The 20,820-nt window shown below is 47.2% G+C and overlaps 5 protein-coding genes across 5 annotated transcripts; all 5 read left to right on the top strand.

Annotated features, from left to right (window-relative positions):
* The first annotated feature begins 1,601 nt into the window (after window positions 1-1,601).
* On the top strand, window positions 1,602-2,505 carry LOC135675182 (protein DMP3-like). The gene has a single exon (XM_065185456.1). It carries the CDS (start codon window positions 1,736-1,738, stop codon window positions 2,381-2,383), a length of 648 nt encoding a protein of 215 aa, XP_065041528.1. The 5' UTR covers window positions 1,602-1,735; the 3' UTR covers window positions 2,384-2,505.
* Window positions 2,506-4,056: 1,551 nt separating this feature from the next.
* Window positions 4,057-4,793, top strand: LOC135675181 (protein DMP7-like). The gene has a single exon (XM_065185455.1). It carries the CDS (start codon window positions 4,092-4,094, stop codon window positions 4,737-4,739), a length of 648 nt encoding a protein of 215 aa, XP_065041527.1. The 5' UTR covers window positions 4,057-4,091; the 3' UTR covers window positions 4,740-4,793.
* Window positions 4,794-11,539: 6,746 nt separating this feature from the next.
* LOC135675180 (ethylene-responsive transcription factor 11-like) lies at window positions 11,540-13,286 on the top strand. Its single transcript, XM_065185454.1, has one exon. It carries the CDS (start codon window positions 11,627-11,629, stop codon window positions 12,200-12,202), a length of 576 nt encoding a protein of 191 aa, XP_065041526.1. The 5' UTR covers window positions 11,540-11,626; the 3' UTR covers window positions 12,203-13,286.
* A 489-nt stretch (window positions 13,287-13,775) lies between these two features.
* LOC135674695 (uncharacterized) lies at window positions 13,776-15,607 on the top strand. Its single transcript, XM_065184784.1, has 2 exons — window positions 13,776-14,014; window positions 15,193-15,607. The coding sequence occupies exons 1-2, from the start codon at window positions 13,822-13,824 to the stop codon at window positions 15,348-15,350; spliced, it is 351 nt and encodes a 116-aa protein (XP_065040856.1). The 5' UTR covers window positions 13,776-13,821; the 3' UTR covers window positions 15,351-15,607.
* Window positions 15,608-16,536: 929 nt separating this feature from the next.
* LOC135674693 (pentatricopeptide repeat-containing protein At3g22470, mitochondrial-like) lies at window positions 16,537-19,373 on the top strand. The gene is made up of 2 exons (XM_065184783.1): window positions 16,537-17,294; window positions 18,968-19,373. Exon 1 carries the CDS (start codon window positions 16,566-16,568, stop codon window positions 17,286-17,288), a length of 723 nt encoding a protein of 240 aa, XP_065040855.1. The 5' UTR covers window positions 16,537-16,565; the 3' UTR covers window positions 17,289-17,294; window positions 18,968-19,373.
* The last annotated feature ends 1,447 nt before the right edge of the window (window positions 19,374-20,820 follow it).

The raw sequence follows: 20,820 nt of genomic DNA, 5'->3' as shown, positions 1-20,820 counted from the left end.
CTCCTTCTAGCGCCAATCTGTTAGTGTAAACAACTTTGAGAGTCGTGGCCTCGGGGCCGACGCGGCTCGGTTCGGGTCCGGACATCGGGGATCTCTCCGGGGCATGCCTCGAGCCCACGGGGTCAGTCCGGTGTGGTGGTTCGATCGGGACTGGGTCGCCGTCTCCTCCGGGCAGGGGCTCGTCGTCCGCGCGGCTGGCGGGGACCCTCGGCTTCGCACCTGCACAAAGGTCGGGTCGGGAGGCTCGACCCGACCCCTCCGACAATCAAGTTAGCAGAGGATGTGGAGGGGGTTTCAGAAGAAGAAGTGTTTGTATCTGTGTCCCCCCCCTTCTGATGAACGAGAGGGTATTTATAGGGAAGCTTACTGCTGTTTGATGTGCCCATCTGCAGGAGGCAGGCTGATAGCGTTTGACATGGGCGCTGGCGTGGCGTGAAGAACTGCGCCTGAGTAGGTGTTAATGCGCCTCGGCCGGTGTTCCGGTTCGGTTGACCGAGTGCAGTCGCGCCGATCGAGGCATGAGGCGTCGGCTTACGTCAGCCGAGTCTTATTGTAATTACTATCTTCATCAATAGTAATAATAATAATAATAATAATAATAATAATAATAATAATAATAATAATAATAATAATAATAATAATAATAATGTAGAATAAGAATGTGTTTTGATCCATCAAAAGTCACATCCACACATCATCATGTGGTGGCTATAAAAGTCGAATTGCACAAAATGTTCTCCTATCGTTCAATTCATGCTTCTGAGTATGGCGATACAACTTGGGAATCCATCCATCAATGTCAGATTTGGTTGATATATCATTCATTACTCTCAACCCCCCCAAAAAAAAAAGACTGCACGAAATGCATCAGATTGGCCATCACCAATATTACTTTCATTAACCCAAACACGCCATCTCATTATTGCTTCTTCTGTCATCTTCACAACGTCAGACTCTGCCGAGTCTTATGGCCTTCTTCTTCTTCTATCTCACGTCGCGATGCCATCCACATCACCACACGCAACATAGCGGATGGCTTCCTTATCCATCAAGTCTCCGTCTCTCGTTGCATATCATATCATATCACCACCAATTAGCCAAGTCAAATCCATCATTGGTGATGCCTCACTCGGTCGAGTGTTGGGAAAGAACATATAAATAGAGAGGTAGATGCAGTCGGTCGAGCGTTGAAGATGAACAACACGAAGGAGGAACGTTAAAGAAATTGATCATTGGGTGTGAAGTTGCACTACTAATCTTTATCTTAATATCAAGATATTTCTGCCAGTCACACATCATTCAAGCACGTAGAAAACAAAGCGCATGCATGGCGATGCCATCAATCTTCTCCCGCATTGATGGCATCGGATTGTTGGTCGTCAGCTCCTCAAATTACATCATAACGTGTGTCTGATCTAAGGAAGAAACTATTACGTATTATTATTAGCTCCGATAAGTATTTTTAGTCCTAAAATAACTTCAATCTTTTGGTGATGGAAATGCATGCCTTATATCGAGATTTTGGTGATGGAAATGCATAAACAATACAAAGTCTGATGCTTTTAAGACCTTCTCGAGTGGATCTGAGGAGATCGTGTGAGAATTGGTAATCATACATTTGACTTTTTTGGTTTGTTCTTTTATTGCTGATTTCATCGTATAGTCTTGCCGGTCTCATTGCAATTAAATGCCATAGCACCGCAACGTTCCTTCGCCTCTCCGACGTAAACCAGCGATGGCCGCTTCTTCATCTACTCGTATGCCCGAGATCAGGGAGACGGAGGAAGGGCATGCCGCACGCGCGAGTCCTCCGCCGACGCCGACCACGCTGGTGATAGACAAGACCCTGTCGACGGCGGCGAACCTCGCGCAGCTCCTGCCGACCGGCACCGTGCTGACCTTCCAAGCCCTCGCCCCATCCTTCACCCGCGGAGGCGCGTGCTACGCCTCCAACAGGTGCCTCATCTCCGTCCTCATCGCCCTCAACGCCGTCTCCTGCGTCTTCTTCTCGATCACCGACAGCCTCGTCGGCGCCGACAACAGGCTCTACTACGGCGTCGCCACGCTGCGGAGCCTCTACGTCTTCAACTACAACGGGGCGGACGAGGAGGTGCGGAGGCGGGTGTTGGGCGACCTGGAGGAGTACCGGCTGCGGCCGCTGGACTACGTGCATGCCGCCTTCACCGTGTTGGTGTTCCTGACGATAGCCTTCGGCGACGCCATGGTTCAGAACTGCTTGTTCCCGGACGCGGGTCCGAACGCGAGGGAGCTGCTCGTGAACCTGCCGCTCGGCGCAGGGGTGGTGTCGACGCTGGTGTTCATCGTCTTCCCCACCACTCGCAAGGGGATCGGATACACTAACACGGCACCCACTTCACAGTAGATTTGCTACATGTTGGTTTGTCCATTAGAATCGCGTACGTGAATCCTTGTTCTCGTATGATCGATTAAACTGTAATTGTATGCACTTTTATGTATTATATATGCATAAATATAATAAGAAAAACAGATTCTTATTTTTGACCCCCTTTTTGTTATTTACAATCCTCTTGTTGCGGCGTCAAGCAGCACCGGCGATGACGGCCAGTGGTGTCGACGGTGGCTGTATCAACAGCAGCGGGGATGGAAAGCGGGATACAATATGGGAGGGGGTTATTGGGAAGAAAAAGAAAAAATAATAATAATAATAATAATAATAATAATAAATTAGATAATACTAAAGTGTAAAATAATAGTTTTATTATTATTTTAATTATTTATCTATAATAAGAGATTTTGAACAGTAAAAAGATCTTAAATAGTAAGATTCTAAAAAAAAAATCTAAACGATCAAATCTAACTGAAGGGACTAATTTAGGGAACAAATAAATAATCCCCAATTTCGTTTGGATTTTAAATCAGTTAGAAAAAAAAAATATTCGATAAATATGTTCATTCCACTGGCTTAATAAATAATTAATCGGAGGTACGGAACAAATGATCTCCTAATTTCGATTTGCAAATGATGAATCGGAGTTAGTCATTGCAAATTTCTCTATCAAATTGCTGCATATTTCTCCACCAAATCGTTACAGATTTCTCTTGCTGCAGTTTTTTCTCGTTGCAACTACCTTCTCTATTATAGCTACCTCATTTGCTATAGTATCACTGTTCCTCGCTGTAGCTATCTCCTCTACTATAGCTACCCCTCTGTCACATCTTTCTCCTCTACTGCACATTTTTCCTCAGCTGTAGCATCATTTCTTCCTTCTTCTCCTCCATGCGGTCTCCACCAAATCATAAGGGCAGAAAACATAACTCCGCTGATCTAATTAATCTCCCAACTACCTTAAAGGATATCCTTTAACGCCATCCACATCATTCACGCACAGAGAAAACAAAGCGCATGCATGCATTGCCACTAATCTTTCTTTCTTTTTGTTCCGTCGCCATCTTCTTTTTGGTTATCAGATCCTCTTTTTCATTCTAAAATTATAAGCATAAAAATTATAATCATATTTATGTTATATAAAAAAAAATTAATATCAAAAATTAAAATCAAATAATCATAGATTAAAATTTAGATGTACGTAACTTTCTATTCACAAAAACCTTTGAATTCTTAGAATATATGTAATCTTTATTATGTATGTTATCATACGTAAAAGAAGGTACTATAAGTAATTAAAAGAGTCAGTCATATCATAATTAACCTTTTATTTAATAACCTATAATTATAAATTCAATTAAATTTATAATATTTATTACTCAAAAAAATAAAATTATATAATCTAATAAAAACATTAAATTATTTAAGAATTAGGAATTCTTAGGATTCATCTATTCTATAAATACCTTATATATTTCAAGATTTTGGTGACGAAAATATATTTTGATGATCTTAAAAGAGGTTATTAGTCTTGTCCCGTAGATACATACATCTACGTAGATACAGGTAATCTTTTGTATTATCTTATTGGTTTGTTCTTTTTTATCTTTGATTTCAGTGTGTTCTTCACCACAACATTTATTTGTACAGTCTTACTGGCCACGTTGCACGTTGAATGCCATAGAACTGCAACATTTCTTCGTCTCTCCGACTTCAACCAGCAATGGCCGCTTCTTGGGTTGCTCGTATACCCGAGAGCTCCGAGATGCAGGAAGGGCATGCTGCACGTGCGAGTCCTCAATCGAAGCAAAGCAGCTGGGTGGTCGACAAGACCCTATCGACGGCGTCGAACCTCGCGCAGCTCCTGCCGACTGCCACTGTGCTGGCCTTCCAATCCCTCTCCCCATCCTTCACCCGCCGAGGCGAGTGCTACGCCACCAACCGGGAACTCACCTGCGTTCTCATCGCCCTCAGCGCCGTCTCCTGCGCCTTCTTCTCGATCACCGACAGCCTCGTCGGCGCCGACAACAAGCTCTACTACGGGGTCGCCACGCTGCGGGGCCTCTACGTCTTCAACCGCAACGGGGCGAACGAGGAGGAGCGGAGGCGGGTGTTCGGCGACCTGGAGGAGTACCGGCTGCGGCCGCTGGACTGCGTGCATGCTGTCTTCGCCGTGCTGGTGTTCCTGACGTTAGCCTTCAGCGACGCCATGGTTCAGCACTGCTTGTTCCTGGACTCGGGAACGAACGCGAGGGAGCTCCTCGTGAATCTGCCGCTCGGCGCAGGGGTGGTGTCGACGCTGGTGTTCATGCTCTTCCCCACCTCCCGCAAGGGCATCGGATACACAAACGTGACACCCACGTCACGGTAAATTTGCTCTATGTTGTTATACAGTGGAATCCTTATTCTTGTATGCTTAATTGTGTTGTAATCGTAATATATATATATATATATATATATATATATATATATATATATATATATAGTGTTATTGTATGTTTAATTGTGCTTAATTGTGAAAAATATTTTGAAACAAATTCAAATAATGTCTAAATTAGAAAAAAAATCTGATAGAACATTTTTTTTTTTAGAATGATCATTATATTCCTATCGACCATTACCTTCCACCCAACCCCTGATCGCCTAGTGATGTCTTTGTTTAGTCGATTGTTCTCATTCACTCCCTAATAGTCGCTCATCACCCATGACGCAAGTGTAGTTGCGGATGGAGGCATTGGAGGCCTCATTATCATTATCGTTAGACTCTAATCGTTGCCTCCCCTTCTCTCCATTTTATCAAATTCATCGCTCACAACTCTCCGCATGAGGAAGGTGCAAGGGTTATTACTACTACCTTCATTGATCTTGCCTATCTTGCTTTTATGTGTCATGCCCACCGAGAGGGGAGGGGGGGAGGGCAATAGTATCTATAGAGACATCAATGACCTTCGCAAAATGACTGTGGGTGGACGACTCCCATGAGGGCATAGTGATGCTAGCAGTATAAGAAAAAGATAAAAGTGAAATCGATAGAGAGATGAATAAAATAATATTCTCACATTATTATAGGACATTTATAACAAATTTTGAAAATGACTAACGATGCCAACAGTGTTCATAGAGGCATCAATGACCCTCACACTAAGGCTATGGGTGATGATTCCGATACGAGCATAATAATGATGGTGGTGTAGGAAGAAGAAGGTGAAAGTGGATCCGATAAAGAGAAGAATAAAATAATATTCTCACATGATTATAGGACATTTATAATAAATTTTTAAAATGACGAACATTAAGGATGTCTCCGGTGACATCAATGGTCTCACACGAGGACCATGAGTGACGACTCCGATAAGAGAATAGTGATAATGATGGTACAATGATGACGATGATGTCGATAATAGAAGACGAAAATAGATCCGATATAGAGAAGAATAAAATAAGATTCTCACATTATTAGAGGACTTTTACAATAAATTCTCAAAATTAGAGAATCGACGCCAAATATTATACTGGTGGCATTGTGGACACGTGGAACTATAGCTGAGGAAGCTTCCTCTACTTTGGGGCCTCGCGGGCTTATGATTGCTTTAACAAATGAAGGTCCGTACATGAGTGTCACAATATTTTTTGACACCATAAAGTATCATAATTATCAAAATAAAAATACCTCTGTTTTTTGTTTTGTGTACACCATTCATTTTTTGTTTTGTGTACGCCATTCATAAATTATTTGTGCACGTGTTGCGAGAGGTCACACACCCCCCCCCCCCCCCACACACACATATATATATATATATATATATATATATATATATATATATATATATATATATATATATATATATATATATATATATAAGGAACAGTTCCTGCCGCTATTGTGGTGGCTTGCGGAGGGCGACAGGCAGCGGAGCGTGGTGTTAGGTATCAGGGAAATCCTCTACTAGGGAAATCCTTTCTTTTAATATGTATAAATAGGGGGAGAATATGTTAAACAGCTTCTTCAATAATTCTTCTTATCTTCTATTCTTTCCAACATGATATTAGAGTAAGTGAGACAAGCGAAGCTCCACGACCATCGAAGTCTATCATTCATCACATCCCTTGTCTTTGCAGAGCAGAGAAGGGGAAACTCCTTCCCATCAGACTCGCTTCCCTATCGGACTCCCCTCTCCGTCCGCTATACGGTTGTTCGCTGTATGACGTGTGACGCCTTCGTTGCTACCCCAGTCGCTGTCGTGACCACACCCGGCATCGCCATCAGGTGCGGCCACAACAACGAGGGCCTGCCTTTGTTGTGGTGGCTTGTGGAGGGCGACGGGCAGCGGAGCGCGTTCATGCGGGCCGAGCAGAGGGACGGGAGGCTGATCTTGACCGAGGTGCGGATTCAGCGGCCGAAGCTCTTCCACGCGCGTCGGGAAGACGGACGACTCCGATTGCATCGGATCGAAGCGAATGGCCGGGACAAGGCTGCTGCCGCGGCGACTCAGGAAGGCGAGGCACTGGGGCGGCCAGCGGCAACCCTTTGTGGTGGAACCATCGATTTGTGACGACGGCGTCACGCAAACTTGATTCGGACATGGTCCATTTGAAATTAGCTCGGTCCGGTCCGGTACGGTCCGCTTTTTCCCCGTCAATGGCAAGTTTTGATTTTGTTGGAGGGAATCTTAGCATAAGTGATGAGGATAGTAATTATGATAAGACTCGGTTGACGTCAGATGACGCCTCACGCAACAGCACCTGGTCAATGCAGACCGGAATGCCGACCGAGGCGCATTAACATCTTGCCAAAGCTCAATTCTTCACGCCACGCCAACACAAAGTCAGACGCTACCATCCTGCCCCTGCAAGCGGGCAGCTCAGGAAGCAGTATGCTTCCCTATAAATACCCTCTCGTTCATTAGAAAGAGGGGGGGAGAGACAGACACAAAAATACTTCATCTGAAACCCCCTCCACATCTGCTAACTTGATCGTCGGAGGGGTCGGGCCGAGCGCCTTGGCCCGACCTTTGTGCAGGTGCAAAGCCGAAGGTCCCCTCCGGACGCGCAGGCGAGGAGTTCTTGCCCGGAGGAGACGACTACACCGTCCCAATCGGACACCGCACCCGACCGCCTCAGCGGGCTCGAGGAACGCCCCAGGGAGATCCCCGTCGTCTGGACCCGAACCGAGCCGCGTCGGCCCCGAGGCCACGACTCAAAGTTGTTTCCCACAACAGTTTGGCGCTAGAAAGAGGGCCCAGAATGTCGGGTGATCACCTGAGCGGCTCAAATGAGCCCACGGCTGAGAGGTCACACCCGACGGAAGCCTCGGGGGAACATCCCCCGTACGAAGACCATCATGACGAACACCCCGCCACGACCTCCGAACGATATTGGCGAATATTCAACGACCCGGGCTTGTCGTCGCCCGACGGTGCCCCAGCCGACTCAACGCCCGTGTCACCCGAGGCCTTTCAGGACCTCACCCGTCAAGTCCGAGCTCTGATGGAAATGGTGCAAACCATTATCCCGCTCGTTTCACATCCAGCGCACCCGCCCGCGATCGAACCACTGCGACAACGCAAGACGCCCGTTCGGGCCCACATGACACTATCGGATCCCCCCACTTCGCCTCGGGTCCGATCGGCCCCACTCGGGGATCCAGTGATGGCAAACCCGTGCGGCCGCCCAGAACCCGAGGCACTCTCTTCGGACTCCCTACGGGCTCAATTGCGCTTCGTCAGCCAGCGACTCGACGAGTTGCAGAAAGAGGTTCGCAGGTCCAAGGGAGAGCTCGGGGAGAACACACACCAAGGGTCTCCCTTCGCGCCCGAGATACGGGATCTGACAGTCCCCCCGGACTTCCAGCTCCCCTCTCTGGATGCTTACGATGGCTCCACCAACCCAGCGGACCACGTAGCCATTTTTCGCGCCCAGATGGCGCTATACGGAACCTCTGATGCCCTGATATGCAGAGCGTTTCCCACCACTCTGAGAGGGCCGGCCCACTCGTGGTATGACAACTTGAAGGCTGGAACGATTGCTTCCTTCGACCAGCTCGCCAAAGACTTCAAGCTCTACATCATAGCCTATGCACAGCCAAAGCCCTCCGCGGTACTGCTCCTCGGACTCAATCAAAGGGAGGATGAGCCCCTCTCACATTTTGTGGATCGCTTTGCCACGTAAATCCGGGGCTTGCCGGACACTCATCCCTCTCTGTTAGTGCAGGCGTTTATGATAGGCCTGCGACCTTTCAGATTCCTCTGGTCCCTCGCGGAGCGACCTCCCACTACGGTGCCAGAGATGCTCCAGCGGGCTAACCGGTACGTCGCAGCGGAGGGCTGGGCGGCCGTGAGGAGAAGGGACGACCTCCGACCGTGGGCTCCATGAGAGAGGCCAAGCACCCGCGGTGGCTACCCAATATAGTCCTCATGAAAAGAAATCTAGGTCTCTTCTGAGCGAAGGTTCAGTATCTACCTGACCCCCTCTCGGCTCGCGGTTGGCCCCGGCTTAAACCCTTCTGAATCTACACAGCTCGACCGTAGACTGCCCGAGTCCACCTCAGCGCGGCCTGCCCGCCTGAGTCACATCCTTCGGCCTTTGTCAGATCCCTCGGACACAGACAGCCCGAGTCCACCTCAGCGCGGCCTGCCCGCCTCAGTCACATCCTTCAGCCTTTGCCAGATCCCTCGGACACAGACTGCCCTAGTCCACCTCAGAGCGGCCTGCCCGCCTGAGTCGAGTCCCTCGACCTTTGCCAGATCCCTCGGACACAGACTGCCCGAGTCCACCTCAGCGTGGCCTGCCCACCTGAGTCGAGTCCCTCGGCCTTTGCCATATCCCTGGGTCGTAGACTGCCGAGCTCCCCTTAGGGCGACCTGTCGCCTGAGCCACACCCCTCGGCCATGTTGCCCGAGACCACTCCTGCGTGACCTGTCCGCCTGCGTCGTGCTCCTCGGTCGCGTGATGCTCGAGACCACACCTGCGCGGCCTGCCCCACTGCGTCGTGCTCCTCGGCTCCATGCTCCCTGGGACTCACCTGCGCGGTCAGCCTGCCTGCGTCGTTCTCCTCGGCTTCATGCTCCCCGAGACACACCTACACGGCCAGCCCGCTTGCGTTGTCCTCCTTGGCCCCATGCTCCCTGAGAACACACCTGCGCGGCCAGCCCGCTTGCGTCGTGCTCCTCGGCTCAATGTTCCCTGGGACTCACCTGCGCGGTCAGCCCGCCTGCGTCGTGCTCCTCGGCTTCATGCTCCCCGAGACACACCTGCGCGGCTAGCCCGCCTGCGTCGTGCTCCTCGGCTCCTCGGCCCCATGCGCCCCGAGGCACACCTGCGCGGCCAGCCCGCCTGCGTCGTGCTCCTCGGCTCCTCGGCCCCATGCTTCCCGAGACACACTTGCACAGCCAGCCCGCCTGCGTCGTCCTCCTCGGTTCTATGCTCCCCAAGGTCACACCATGCGTCGGCCTGCCCTACTAAGTGTGCTTGTCGGCCGCACACTACCTGGGTCACCGCTGGACACCCGACCCTTCTTAGTTGCTAAACTCCATGATTCCCACACCTCCGACAAGGCGCCCGGTTGGGATAGTTTCTCAAAGCCGAAGCCATGCCTCGGACCCCCCCCCCCCCCCCCCCTCCCCTTTTTACGGCATGACTTCCTTCGGGAGGGGGAATATGATGAGGATAGTAATTATGATAAAACTCGGCTGACGTCAGATGACGCCTCACGCAACAGCACCTGGTCAATGCAGACCGAAACGCCAACCGAGGCGCATTAACATCCTGCCAAAGCTTAATTCTTCACGCCACGCCAACACAAAGTAAGACGCTACCAGCTTGCCCCCTGCAAGTGGGCAGCTCAGGAAGTAGTATGCTTCCCTATAAATACCCTCTCATTCATCAGAAAGAGGGGGGGAGAGACAAGCACACAAAAATACTTCATCTGAAACCCCCTCCATATCTGCTAACTTGATCGTCGTTGGGGTCTGGCCGAGCGCCTCGGCCCGACCTTTGTGCAGGTGCGAAGCCGAAGGTCTCCTCCGGACGCGCAGACGAGGAGTTCCTGCCCGGAGGAGACGGCTACACCATCCCGATCGAACACTGTACCCGATCGCCTCAGCGAGCTCGAGGAACGCCCCAGGGAGATCCCCGTCGTCCGGACCCGAACCGAGCCGCGTCGGCCCCGAGGTCACGGCTCAAAGTTGTTTCCCACAACAATCACGGAGAAGAATAACTATTAAAAGAAAAGAAAAAATAAAGAAGGCATGATATAAATAATTTGGTAGTGGTAGCAATTGTGAGAAATCTATGTAAAATTGGATCATCCAAGCAGCAAATTAGTTTCTTTTCAGCATAAATTTCCAAGATGAATAACATCAAAACGCAGTAGAGAAAATACAACTCTAGCAGGCAAAGAACTCACCGGGCAATTATAGTCTTGATTATAACAAGATGGACATTAACGCAAACGAGGACAAGAGTGCATCGAGAGTTACGTATGGGAACCATTCGCTGACGTCTCTGATTCGAGTCCGGATGTGGGACTGCGGCGTCAGGTCGGTGGTCTTCTCGTCGAAGGAGGGCAAGAAGAATCTCCTTGGAACTGCGCGCGTGCAGATGGACTCGGCGTTGCTCAAGACCGCCGCGGTGAGATTCGCAGTCAATGTGTTTCCAGACCGCCTTGTTGGTTTACCATGCCCAGAACACGCGGCCGCGGCCGCGGCCTCGGCTACCGCCACTAACGCGGACTTCACAAAGCGCGGTTGCGGCCGGGACGGAGCGAAGCCGAAGACGAAGCCGATCTGAGTCAACGCCACCGTGTAAGCACAACAGCGACACTGCATGACGGCGGCTTCGACGCCGCCGCCAAGCCGATTTTAATTTTTTATTAAGGTTTAAAGAGTAATTTAACGGTTATTCCCTTCTCTTCCTTTCCGAAAGATGATTTTGCGGCTGATTTTAATTTTTATTAAGTTTTAAAGAGTAATTTAACTGTTATTCCCTTCTCTTCCTTTCCGAAAGATGATTTTAGCTGACGCCATGGCTTGTTGTCTTGAGCAGCACGATTTCAAGAGCGCGACGCGCGACGCGCGGCTGAGGTCGGTCGAGCGGCCCATTTATTATTACTTTTATTCCGTTTGGCCATCGCGCTCTCGCGTTCTTTATATATATGTGACCTCAGCTGAGTCTTGCCCGCCAGCTTGTTTCAGCTTCTTTCTTTCCGTGGCCATTAAGCTGAATCCTGGGAAAGCAGTAGCGAGGGTTGCGGTTCTTGCGATGTCTCCGAGTGCGGCGAGGGGAGAGCTGCGGGAGACGCGGTTCCGAGGTGTGAGGAAGCGGCGATGGGGGCGGTTCGCGGCGGAGATCCGCGACCCTGCCAAGAGGAGCCGCGTGTGGCTCGGCACATTCGACACCGCCGAGGAGGCGGCGCGCGCCTACGACGCCGCCGCCCTCCAGTTCCGCGGCACCAAGGCCAAGACCAACTTCGCCTACCCCGGCCCTCTCTACGCCCCTGTCGTCGCCGGATCCGTCCCCTCCAGCCCCAGCAACAGCAACGCCGAGTCCTCCACCCCCTCCCCGAAGGCCGGTGCCGTCACCGCTCTCCTGCCGCTCGATCTCGAGCTCGGCCATGCGTCCGCCAGGTTCTCCTTCCCTCACCGTCCGGCCTCCTCCGCGCGGGAGGCGTCGGTGAGCCACCACTGTCTCGCGTTGGGCCGAGCAGCGGCCTTGACCGGGATGAGTGTATGTGACCGTTTACAGAGTGCGTCGGATTCGGTCTCGCCGGCGGAGCCGACTATGAGGCTTCCCTTCGACGTCGATCTCAACCTGTCTCCTCCATCCGAGGTGGTCTGATCCAAACGCCCGGGGTTAGATCCGATACTGAGAGAATTAGATCCGAAAATTTACCTATATATACACACACACACAATATTTCTCGATGTAATTTTCCTTTTTCTTTTTGCACTGAGAAAGTGAATCAGACAAAGACATCCAACTCAGTGTTATATTTACTACTCATTTTACTTATGCCATCCCACTAAAAAGTTTAGCCACGTGTAATTGATGAATTGCCATGTCATTGAGGGTGATAATTACGATAAGACTTGCATGATGCCGGCTGACGCTCGACATCCATGTCGGGCTGACAACGCGTGGCTGACACGGGTCGTAACACCAATCGAGGCCCATTAACGACCGTTCAGGCTCGATTCCGCACGTCACGCGAATAGCGATGTCAGACGCCATCAGAAGGTACGATCCTACCCCTTGCGAGCAGGCACATCAGGTAACACCGAACTCCCCTATAAAGACCCTTGCATTCTAAACGGAAAAAGGGGAGGGGGGGGGTGACAATCATCGTATAACTTAATCATCAGAGACGTCGGGTCGAGCATCCCGACCCGACCTGCGTGCAGGGACGAAGGCGAGGCGCTTCTCTACGGGTGCGTTGGCAAGGAGCTCGTTCCTGAAGGAAATAGCGACCCGTCATCCGGATTCGAACTAAACCGCGTCGGCCCCGAGGCCACGTTTAAGAAGTTATTTACACCAACGTCATTATTACAGTTTTCTGTGAGCAATCGGATAAGATCGTAGTACCGTTCAATGCACGTGACTGGTACTGGTAAGTACAATCTCACCTTGTATGTGCTGCAGGTATTGGATCTACCGCCACGTGTCTCTTAGTATTCTTTCCTGCGTGCGTGTACCTTAGAATTGGCATCACATCGAACGAATGAGTTCGCGAATCGCATGCTGTCAAGGACGCAAGTCCGTTAATGAGAGCGAGCCACGTGTCTGTCGATTGCATCAGCAAGGGGGGGCAAATCTACGTCAGAGGTGCTTTGAGATCTGTGCGCACCGATCTAACTGCCAGGAAATATTTCGTCTTATCAATCAAAAAAATAAATAAATCAAACTCGAATATTTAAATGAATAAGATTGCTATTCCTAGTCATGATTGAGTCGTGTTACATAATGACTAAATGCCTCCGAGGTATATTCCAAAGTCACGCACGATTTGATGACCACTTGTTGTATGACTGACTACTTGTGATTCACATTGCCTAAATTCCTAATTGACTCGGTCACATGAATTGACAACTCATTAATTACGTCAGTCTGCTTTTTTCTTTCTTTCTCTCTCCCATTATTTGTTTTTGAGCCCTCACTCTACGTTTCTAATTTGATGACCCCAACGACTCTCTCGGCTTAATATATTGTGGATTAAATAATATAATAACTTAGTAAGAAGATTGTTGACAACATCGTATTATGATGTCATAAAATTATATTAAATCATAATTATAATATAGTGACGGGATCGAGCTCGGTGAAATAAAGTAATCCCGACCGTCCATCAGTGATAAGGTGTCTCAGCTGCGTCGCACGTGATCGATGCTACTATATGACAGAGCCCACTCCCGCCGCCGAGGTGCGTTGACGAGGAAACCCTAATCGAGCCCCGGGAGCAAATGGCGAAGTCGCTGCGGTCGAAGAGGAAGAAGAGGCTGCGCACGTTGAGGAGGGAGATCTCGGAGCCCTTCTACGAGAAGAAGGAGGCGGCCAAGCTCGCCGCTCAGGAGGCCGCGCTCGCCGCCCCCAAGCTCCCCGTCAAAGCCCCCGTTGCCTCTGATGAACCCGCGGCCGAGTTGGCCTCCTCCATGGGTGAGTTCCAATTTGGTCTTAACCCGCCTTCTGTGATCCTTGGTCTTCCGATCGGAACCAACTCTAGTTTGTTGCATTTCCTATTACACTCGCGCAAGATGCATGTTTTGCTCCCCCAGTTCCCTTCAGCATGTTGATCATAAATATATGCACCTGATGGATTATAGCTTCACTCGGAGGCGAATAGGAAACCCATTCGATGAATCCTTTTGAATGTTACTTCTTTGTGGTAAAAGTGAGCATTTGTGTCGTCATAAAGTGCTCTGTAAGAAACATAAAATTAGCGGTTTGTGGTGCTGAATTTTTTATATTAGAGTGAAGAAATTAGCTTTATCATATGCGTATGCAAAACTAATGCTTTTGTCTCACCTTTGGTGTCTTATTAGTCTTTTTTCCTTGGGTTATTGACTACATAATATGCATGAATTTAATTGGCGTCTTATTAGCCTTTTTTCCTTGGCTTATTGACTACATAATATGCATGAATTTAATTGGTGTCTTATTAGCCTATTTTCCTTGGGTTATTGATTACATAATATGCATGAATTTAATTGGTATCTTATTAGCTTATTTTCCTTTGGTTATGTAGTATTTTCTTTGGGTTATTAACTACATAATATGCATGAATTTAATTGGTTCGAGGGCAGTTGGATATTTTTATCAGATTGCTTGTAAAAAGCCAATTTGTGTGGACAATGCTGATCTCTTTCTAGATGCCGCTGTGCTAAAAACAACTCGATCTTTTAATTTAGCTACTGGCAGCTACACTATGATCATCTTCTTATATCTTGAAATTTTAAGTTGTCAGAATTCTGTACTAGAAGCTTTGTTGCAAGCAAAACATTGTATTGCAATTTCTTCAAGTACTTGAAGGTTTCTGATTTTGTTTTTTTTTCATTTAAAAGCGTAATTGCCGCGATGTTTTGGTGTCTCTGATATCCTCGAGGTTAGAATACAGAACTTGTGTGTGCTTGTGCCAAAAGCTTTGAGTTTGGCTGCATCAAAGTTATTGCCATGGTTTAATACCCTATGGAGTTGGAGACTTGCACTAAGGGTGTTTACAGTTGTGTTAAATATGTTGTTATACTAAATTGTCTCTCTCTCTGGTATCTTGTGGTAGTTTGCTTATGTCTATTCTACAGGGCTTTTACTTGTCATGTGTAATTGTTCTTGGACAGATGTTGAAATGGGTGACGGAGGAAGTTCTCATGATCAGTCCAAGTCACTTCTGAAGCCCATTGGTGGTATAGGGAAGAAAATGCTAAAGAAGAAACTAAAGCTAAAAGGCAAGAAACGTGGTAAAGGGAAAGGGAAGATCAGCAAACGCAAGATATAACTATGCTTTTAGTTGGCAATCTGGAGTTGGGTTGGGGTTTCAAACGTCTATTTCAATCCCCACTGCGTTGCTCTCTGGTTAGGCTTCTTTGGACGATGATAAGATGCTTTTACAGAATCATTTTTAATCGATTAAATCACTGTATGCTGCATATTTTTCTACACAGCATCTATAAGCCAAATTTTGTTTTGAGTGGATAATGACCTATGTAAATTGGACTTTCATTACCGAATAGTAGTTGTGGTGTTCTTGCGTTCTTTCTCAGATTTTAACATTCATCTATATATCGATATTCCTATAGTTATTGATATTTTTATAATTACGATAGTGAAATATTTAGGTTCATTTATTCTAATATTATTAATTTTATTAATAAAAATATAAAAATAAAAAATAAAAAAAATAATTTTAATATTTTAATTGGTGATGACGGATGATGTCGATAGTGATAAATGGAGATGTTGCTGGCCCTAGTGTTGAGAGATAGGGTCGTTTTGCTTTGATGTCGCAATTGCATCGACGCTTATATAGAATGATCCTCATCTCTCGCTCTTTTTATCCATAATACCATGGCCTCTAGCGATGTTGTCATCTGTCATTATTGACATCATTGTCATCAAAATTATTTTTTATTTTTTGTTTTCGTCGATAAAAATAATATTGTTAGGATAAATAAATTTAAATATTTTATTTTTATAATTATAAAGATGTTAATATAATTTTTTAAAATATAAGGATCAAAATGTTAAATATAATTAACATGTAATTAGTTTTTTTTTTTTAAGGTGACACATTGCATTTGGATCGAATTGAAGTGTCTTATGGTCACCAAATCGCACAAAGACGCAGAAGGCCAACCTTAAATGCATTTCTCACTCCTGGGCTGTGAGATTACACTCCTTATGATCTGTAAAGAACGAAAAATTACATAAATGGGACAATTAGCAGCCAAAATTTTGATTCCTTGCGATCGTACGAGGAATCCGATTTGATGGGCCAATGGAGTCGAATCAAGATTTCGAACCTATTGCCGGTCCAAATAGACCAAATCCGGTCGAACACCGCGCTGCGGGTCAAGTAATTTGCACCAACTATACTTCCCCAACGCTATCTCATCCTACGTGGCTGTCCCGCAAATCTGACCTCCGGGGCCCATATGTGGGTTTTAACGTATTATCCTAAGGGAGGTAATTCGCTGGCCTCACCCCTTCCGAAATGAGGCGAGCTTGGGCGGCAGGGCTGCCGCTTCGGTCAGCTATGGTTCGCCGCCTCACGCCCCAATCGCCCATCTCCACTTCGACCCTTCCCCCTCCGCTAAAACCCTCGGCCGCCCTCGCCGAAGACGAGATCGCCGAGATCCGCAGCCTCGTCCCCCGCCTCTGTGACGCCGGCCGCCACGACGCCGCCGTCCGGCTCCTCACCACCGCCCTCCTCACCGACACCCCGATCGACGTCCTCCCGATCGCCGTCCTCGCCGAACGCGTTTCCTCGCTACCGGATATGGTCGCCGCCATGTCCTTCCTCACCGCCCTCCGCTGCCACCCCCGCTGCCACTCCCCTCTCCCCTTCTGCTCCGCCCTTCTCTCGTCCTATTTCCGCGGCCGCCGCTTTAAAGAGGCCTCCAAGGTCCTGTCTTGGCTTCTCCGGCCGGATTCCCCCTGCCGGCCGGACGCCGCGGTCTACGGGATCGCGGTGGAAGGCTTTTGCAAGCTCCGGAGGATGCTCGCGGCGCTGCGGGCGATGAAGGAGATGGTGGCGGACGGGATTTCGCCTGGAAGCGAGCTGCGGGTGTCAGTTTTCATGGGATTGCTGCGGGAGGCTCGGATCGATGAGGCCCGGGAGTTGGATGCCGCACTGAAGGCTGTCGAGGAGGGTGGTGAAGGATTCGATAGTGCTTTGGAGTTGCTTGACAGGATCATCAGAGAGTGGGAGGAGTGATCGACTGTAAGCCTCTGCTGCGTTCTCTTTCTCTGCCATTACTTTGAATCATCAACAGCCTTTTAGATCATGCTTTGAATCAAATATTCTGATTTCAATTCTAGTTCTTGAATTATTGAGAAAATTCAATTCCATGTTTAGTGCTCTGAAATCATATGATTTAGAAGCTTTATAGAGACAAGAGTTTCTTTTTACTGGCCATATTACTGCAATTGCTTAATATCATATGTTGTGGAAAAAAGAACTAGAAAATACAAGTATTTTCTATCTATTTTTTGTTTTGTTCTGTTGTTGAAGTCGTGTTATCTGCGATATTGTTAAGATCGAATAGCTTTCAAGACTCTTGATTTAAGACAATATGTTGAGCTCATGTCATAAAATTAAGATATGAATGCCTTGGTGAATGGCTTGCTGGATCTTTGTTGGTCTCTATTTCATTTATAAGGTGATTGAAACCAATCATATCAATGTTTGTATGCCAGTAAGATGATAAAAAATTAGGAAATGTGGTTGCATGGTTTATGTAAACTTCATTTCTTCTAATACACTTGTTGATGTAGTTGGATACTCCCATATGATTTGATGGAGATTGAATATTCAGGATATGGGAAAAAGAGGAGCAGAGAAAAGTAGAATAAAAATGACAAAAGTTAAGCATAAACTACATCAAGCGGAACAGCGATCATGACTACCAACATTAAAGATTCATCTATTTCTCTCTAAGCAATTTCCAGAGGGGAGGATGGATAGAAATTGTTGACTATAGCCACCACTAATGATGAAGAATTAGTTTAGGTTTCATCTAACACTAGCAAAACTCTTCCTGTTATCCGATAGCCGAACTCCAAACTAAGCGTAAAGGCTTAAAACAAAATCTTAGGGTTTGTGGCTTACGCTTTGTAGACTGATCACCAATAGACTGGTTTGGCCCATTGAAAGATGGTTTTCTCAAGCTGTAGCCAAGTTATCATAACTCCTACAGTAACAAATGGAGAGGAGGAAAATAATGTGTGATATGAGCTCTGGCCTTGCTCCTACCGACCTTTCAACACATTCAATTCAACCCACTACCTAAGAGAGTTTATAAGAGAAGAATACAAGAAGGCTCTCATTTTCTTTGAATGCCATGCTACAAATCTGGAGAAGGACATTGCTGCTGGGAGATGAGAGGGTGATCTGATGACATACATATTTCAAAATCTTTTTCTTTCCTTGTAATTGTTCACTAGCTAAAGTATATATATATATCTGTCTCTCTTTTATCTTTCCTTTTGGAATGGCACAATGGTTGTGCTAGGAATAACAGCATGCAATATGTTGTTTTTACGGCTGACTGACACCCCCAGTACCACCAAATTCCAATCCTTGTCGGACACCCTTCATAACATTTCCTCATCGTAAGAAGATTGTTGATGACTACTAGATAAAAGGTTGAATTAAAGGGAAGTAGGAAGGAAGCCACCATGAACTTTTCATCCTCATTTAAGCTTACCACCTTTAGAACTGGAATTGTAGTTCTCTACTCCTTTTCACAAGCTCATTGTAATCATGGTTGTTCTGAAGCATCCGAGAAATCATATCTTAAGAAAAGAATCTTGAAACTGATCTTGATCCATGTAACTTTGCAGATTTAATTATAATAATGAATCTAACTCTTTCTTACCTTCTTAAATTTTCAGATGCTATATATGTTCCAGATCCACTCATGTTGATCTCCAACTCTCTGCTTACTGATAGAAGGCTCATTCAGAATGCTGAATGCCTCCTGGTGATGACAACAGGAACTCAAAGGCTCTTTCTAAAGGTGATGGATAATTAATCTTGCCGTGGTTTAACTTAGCCTGCGAGAAAATGGTGAAGGATACATTACACAGTGTGGGATTTGAATTATGAGTAGGTTATTTTCCTTGGAATACAATTAGGAAGGCTAAACATTTGAATCCTATAGTCTAATATGACCGACCTTTGGAGGTTTGGGCGGGAAAAACATGTTTCGCAAAGAAAAAAAAACACTTTGTAGTTGTGTTTTTGTTTTTTTAAATATTCTTTTGTGAGCAATATTGTTCATGATGACGTTGTCTCGCATCTGTATAGCCACCATCGCTTGTTAACAGAAACAGAAACAGAAATCAAGAATGTTTTCGATCGGGACTTATTTAAGGCGATGTCGGCGAAGACTCCTCCAAGAACGATGGATGGGTCTCCGGCCCGCCCGCGTCGCCTGCCCTTCTTTTGTCGTCTCTCCACCTCCTCCGCTGGAAGCGCCGTCGCCGCCATCGGTCCGTTCCTGTGGAGCCACGCGGTAGTGTCGTCATCGGCGTCGAGGAGGAGATCCGCTTGTACCCTTCCCCCTTGGCCACCTTCCGTTTCCCTCCCGATTACCGTCTTGGCCCCGTCGAGGTGGGGACCCTCAAGATTTGGGGTACGGAGTTCTCGTCGTCGAAGACGATGGCGGGAGCCCGCATGAGATCCCCATCGCGACGGGGCGCGGGGACGCGCTTTAGGCGTGAGGCTCCTCTTAGTTGACGAGAACTCCGGATGCGTTCCTACTGTAAACGAGATTTATAATCTTGAAGGCCCATCGTCCTCGCCCGGGAAAGGGCGATGGCGGGAGTTCCTACTGTAAACAAGATTTCTAATCTTGATGGTCCACCGCCCTCTAACCGGGAAGGGCGATGGCGAGGGGCTCGTCTTGTTCCTGTCGTGAACCCTGATCTTGAAGGTGTTCGGTGAAAGGGCGATGGCGGTAGGACCTGATCCACCGCCGTCACCGGATCCGGAGAGGTCTTCAAGAGAACTCAACTGGGTGAAGTGGTTCAGGGGTTAGGGTGGATTTGGAGTTCTCGGGCATTTGGTTTGCCATGGGGATTTGCTGGCTCGACTTCTATGAGGTTCTTGGAAGAACAAGATACCACATCTTGCTATTGCGGAGCCCATACTACTCGTATGACTGATTCAGGTCAGATCCTACATTCACCTAATCTCGTGTTTTTGTCAGTTGATGTATATGAATTTCTGCAGTAGTTTGTTTATTTTTCTTCCGATCATTTTCACTATATAGTCATGTTTCGGCCTCGGTTTCTTCTTGATGGAACACTCAGTTCTCTAAGAACCATCTCACCCTGCTGCTGGTTTCTCTTTCGTGACGGAATACCTAATTCTAGAACGCCTATCCTATCCTGCTGTTTCTTTTTCTTGAGGGAATACCCAATTCAAATTGCATATGAATTGGGTGTACTTTCTCTGTGATTTGGTGATTGCAAATTGCATATGGCAAGAGCAAAAAAGAGCTAATCCTGTCCCTATAGTTAGAATCTTTCGATCAAACCATTCAACATTCATCGAGAGATTCTCCATTATTATTATTATTATTATTATTATTATTATTATTATTATTTATGGTTTACAACTTATTGATGTTCGGTAAGACGAAACCCATACCGTAAGACTTTGAAACATGAATCTCTATCATTTTTTGTGGCACCTGACTGTTTGGTTTAATGAGGAAAGATAATTTGAGCCCTTAGTTATG

The sequence above is a fragment of the Musa acuminata genome, chromosome BXJ1-5, assembly GCF_036884655.1.
Source record: "Musa acuminata AAA Group cultivar baxijiao chromosome BXJ1-5, Cavendish_Baxijiao_AAA, whole genome shotgun sequence".
Lineage (NCBI taxonomy): Eukaryota > Viridiplantae > Streptophyta > Magnoliopsida > Zingiberales > Musaceae > Musa > Musa acuminata.
Note: the sequence above shows the minus strand (reverse complement) of the source record. Positions and strands in the feature narration are given on the sequence as shown.

Bases quoted from the DNA above. Each gene is read 5' to 3' on its own strand.
- LOC135675180 (XM_065185454.1), top strand. From the start codon at position 11,627: ATGTCTCCGAGTGCGGCGAGGGGAGAGCTGCGGGAGACGCGGTTCCGA.
- LOC135675181 (XM_065185455.1), top strand. From the start codon at position 4,092: ATGGCCGCTTCTTGGGTTGCTCGTATACCCGAGAGCTCCGAGATGCAG.
- LOC135674695 (XM_065184784.1), top strand. From the start codon at position 13,822: ATGGCGAAGTCGCTGCGGTCGAAGAGGAAGAAGAGGCTGCGCACGTTG. The intron at 14,015-15,192 runs GTGAGTTCCAAT...GTTCTTGGACAG, and splicing joins CGAGTTGGCCTCCTCCATGG to ATGTTGAAATGGGTGACGGA.
- LOC135674693 (XM_065184783.1), top strand. From the start codon at position 16,566: ATGAGGCGAGCTTGGGCGGCAGGGCTGCCGCTTCGGTCAGCTATGGTT.
- LOC135675182 (XM_065185456.1), top strand. From the start codon at position 1,736: ATGGCCGCTTCTTCATCTACTCGTATGCCCGAGATCAGGGAGACGGAG.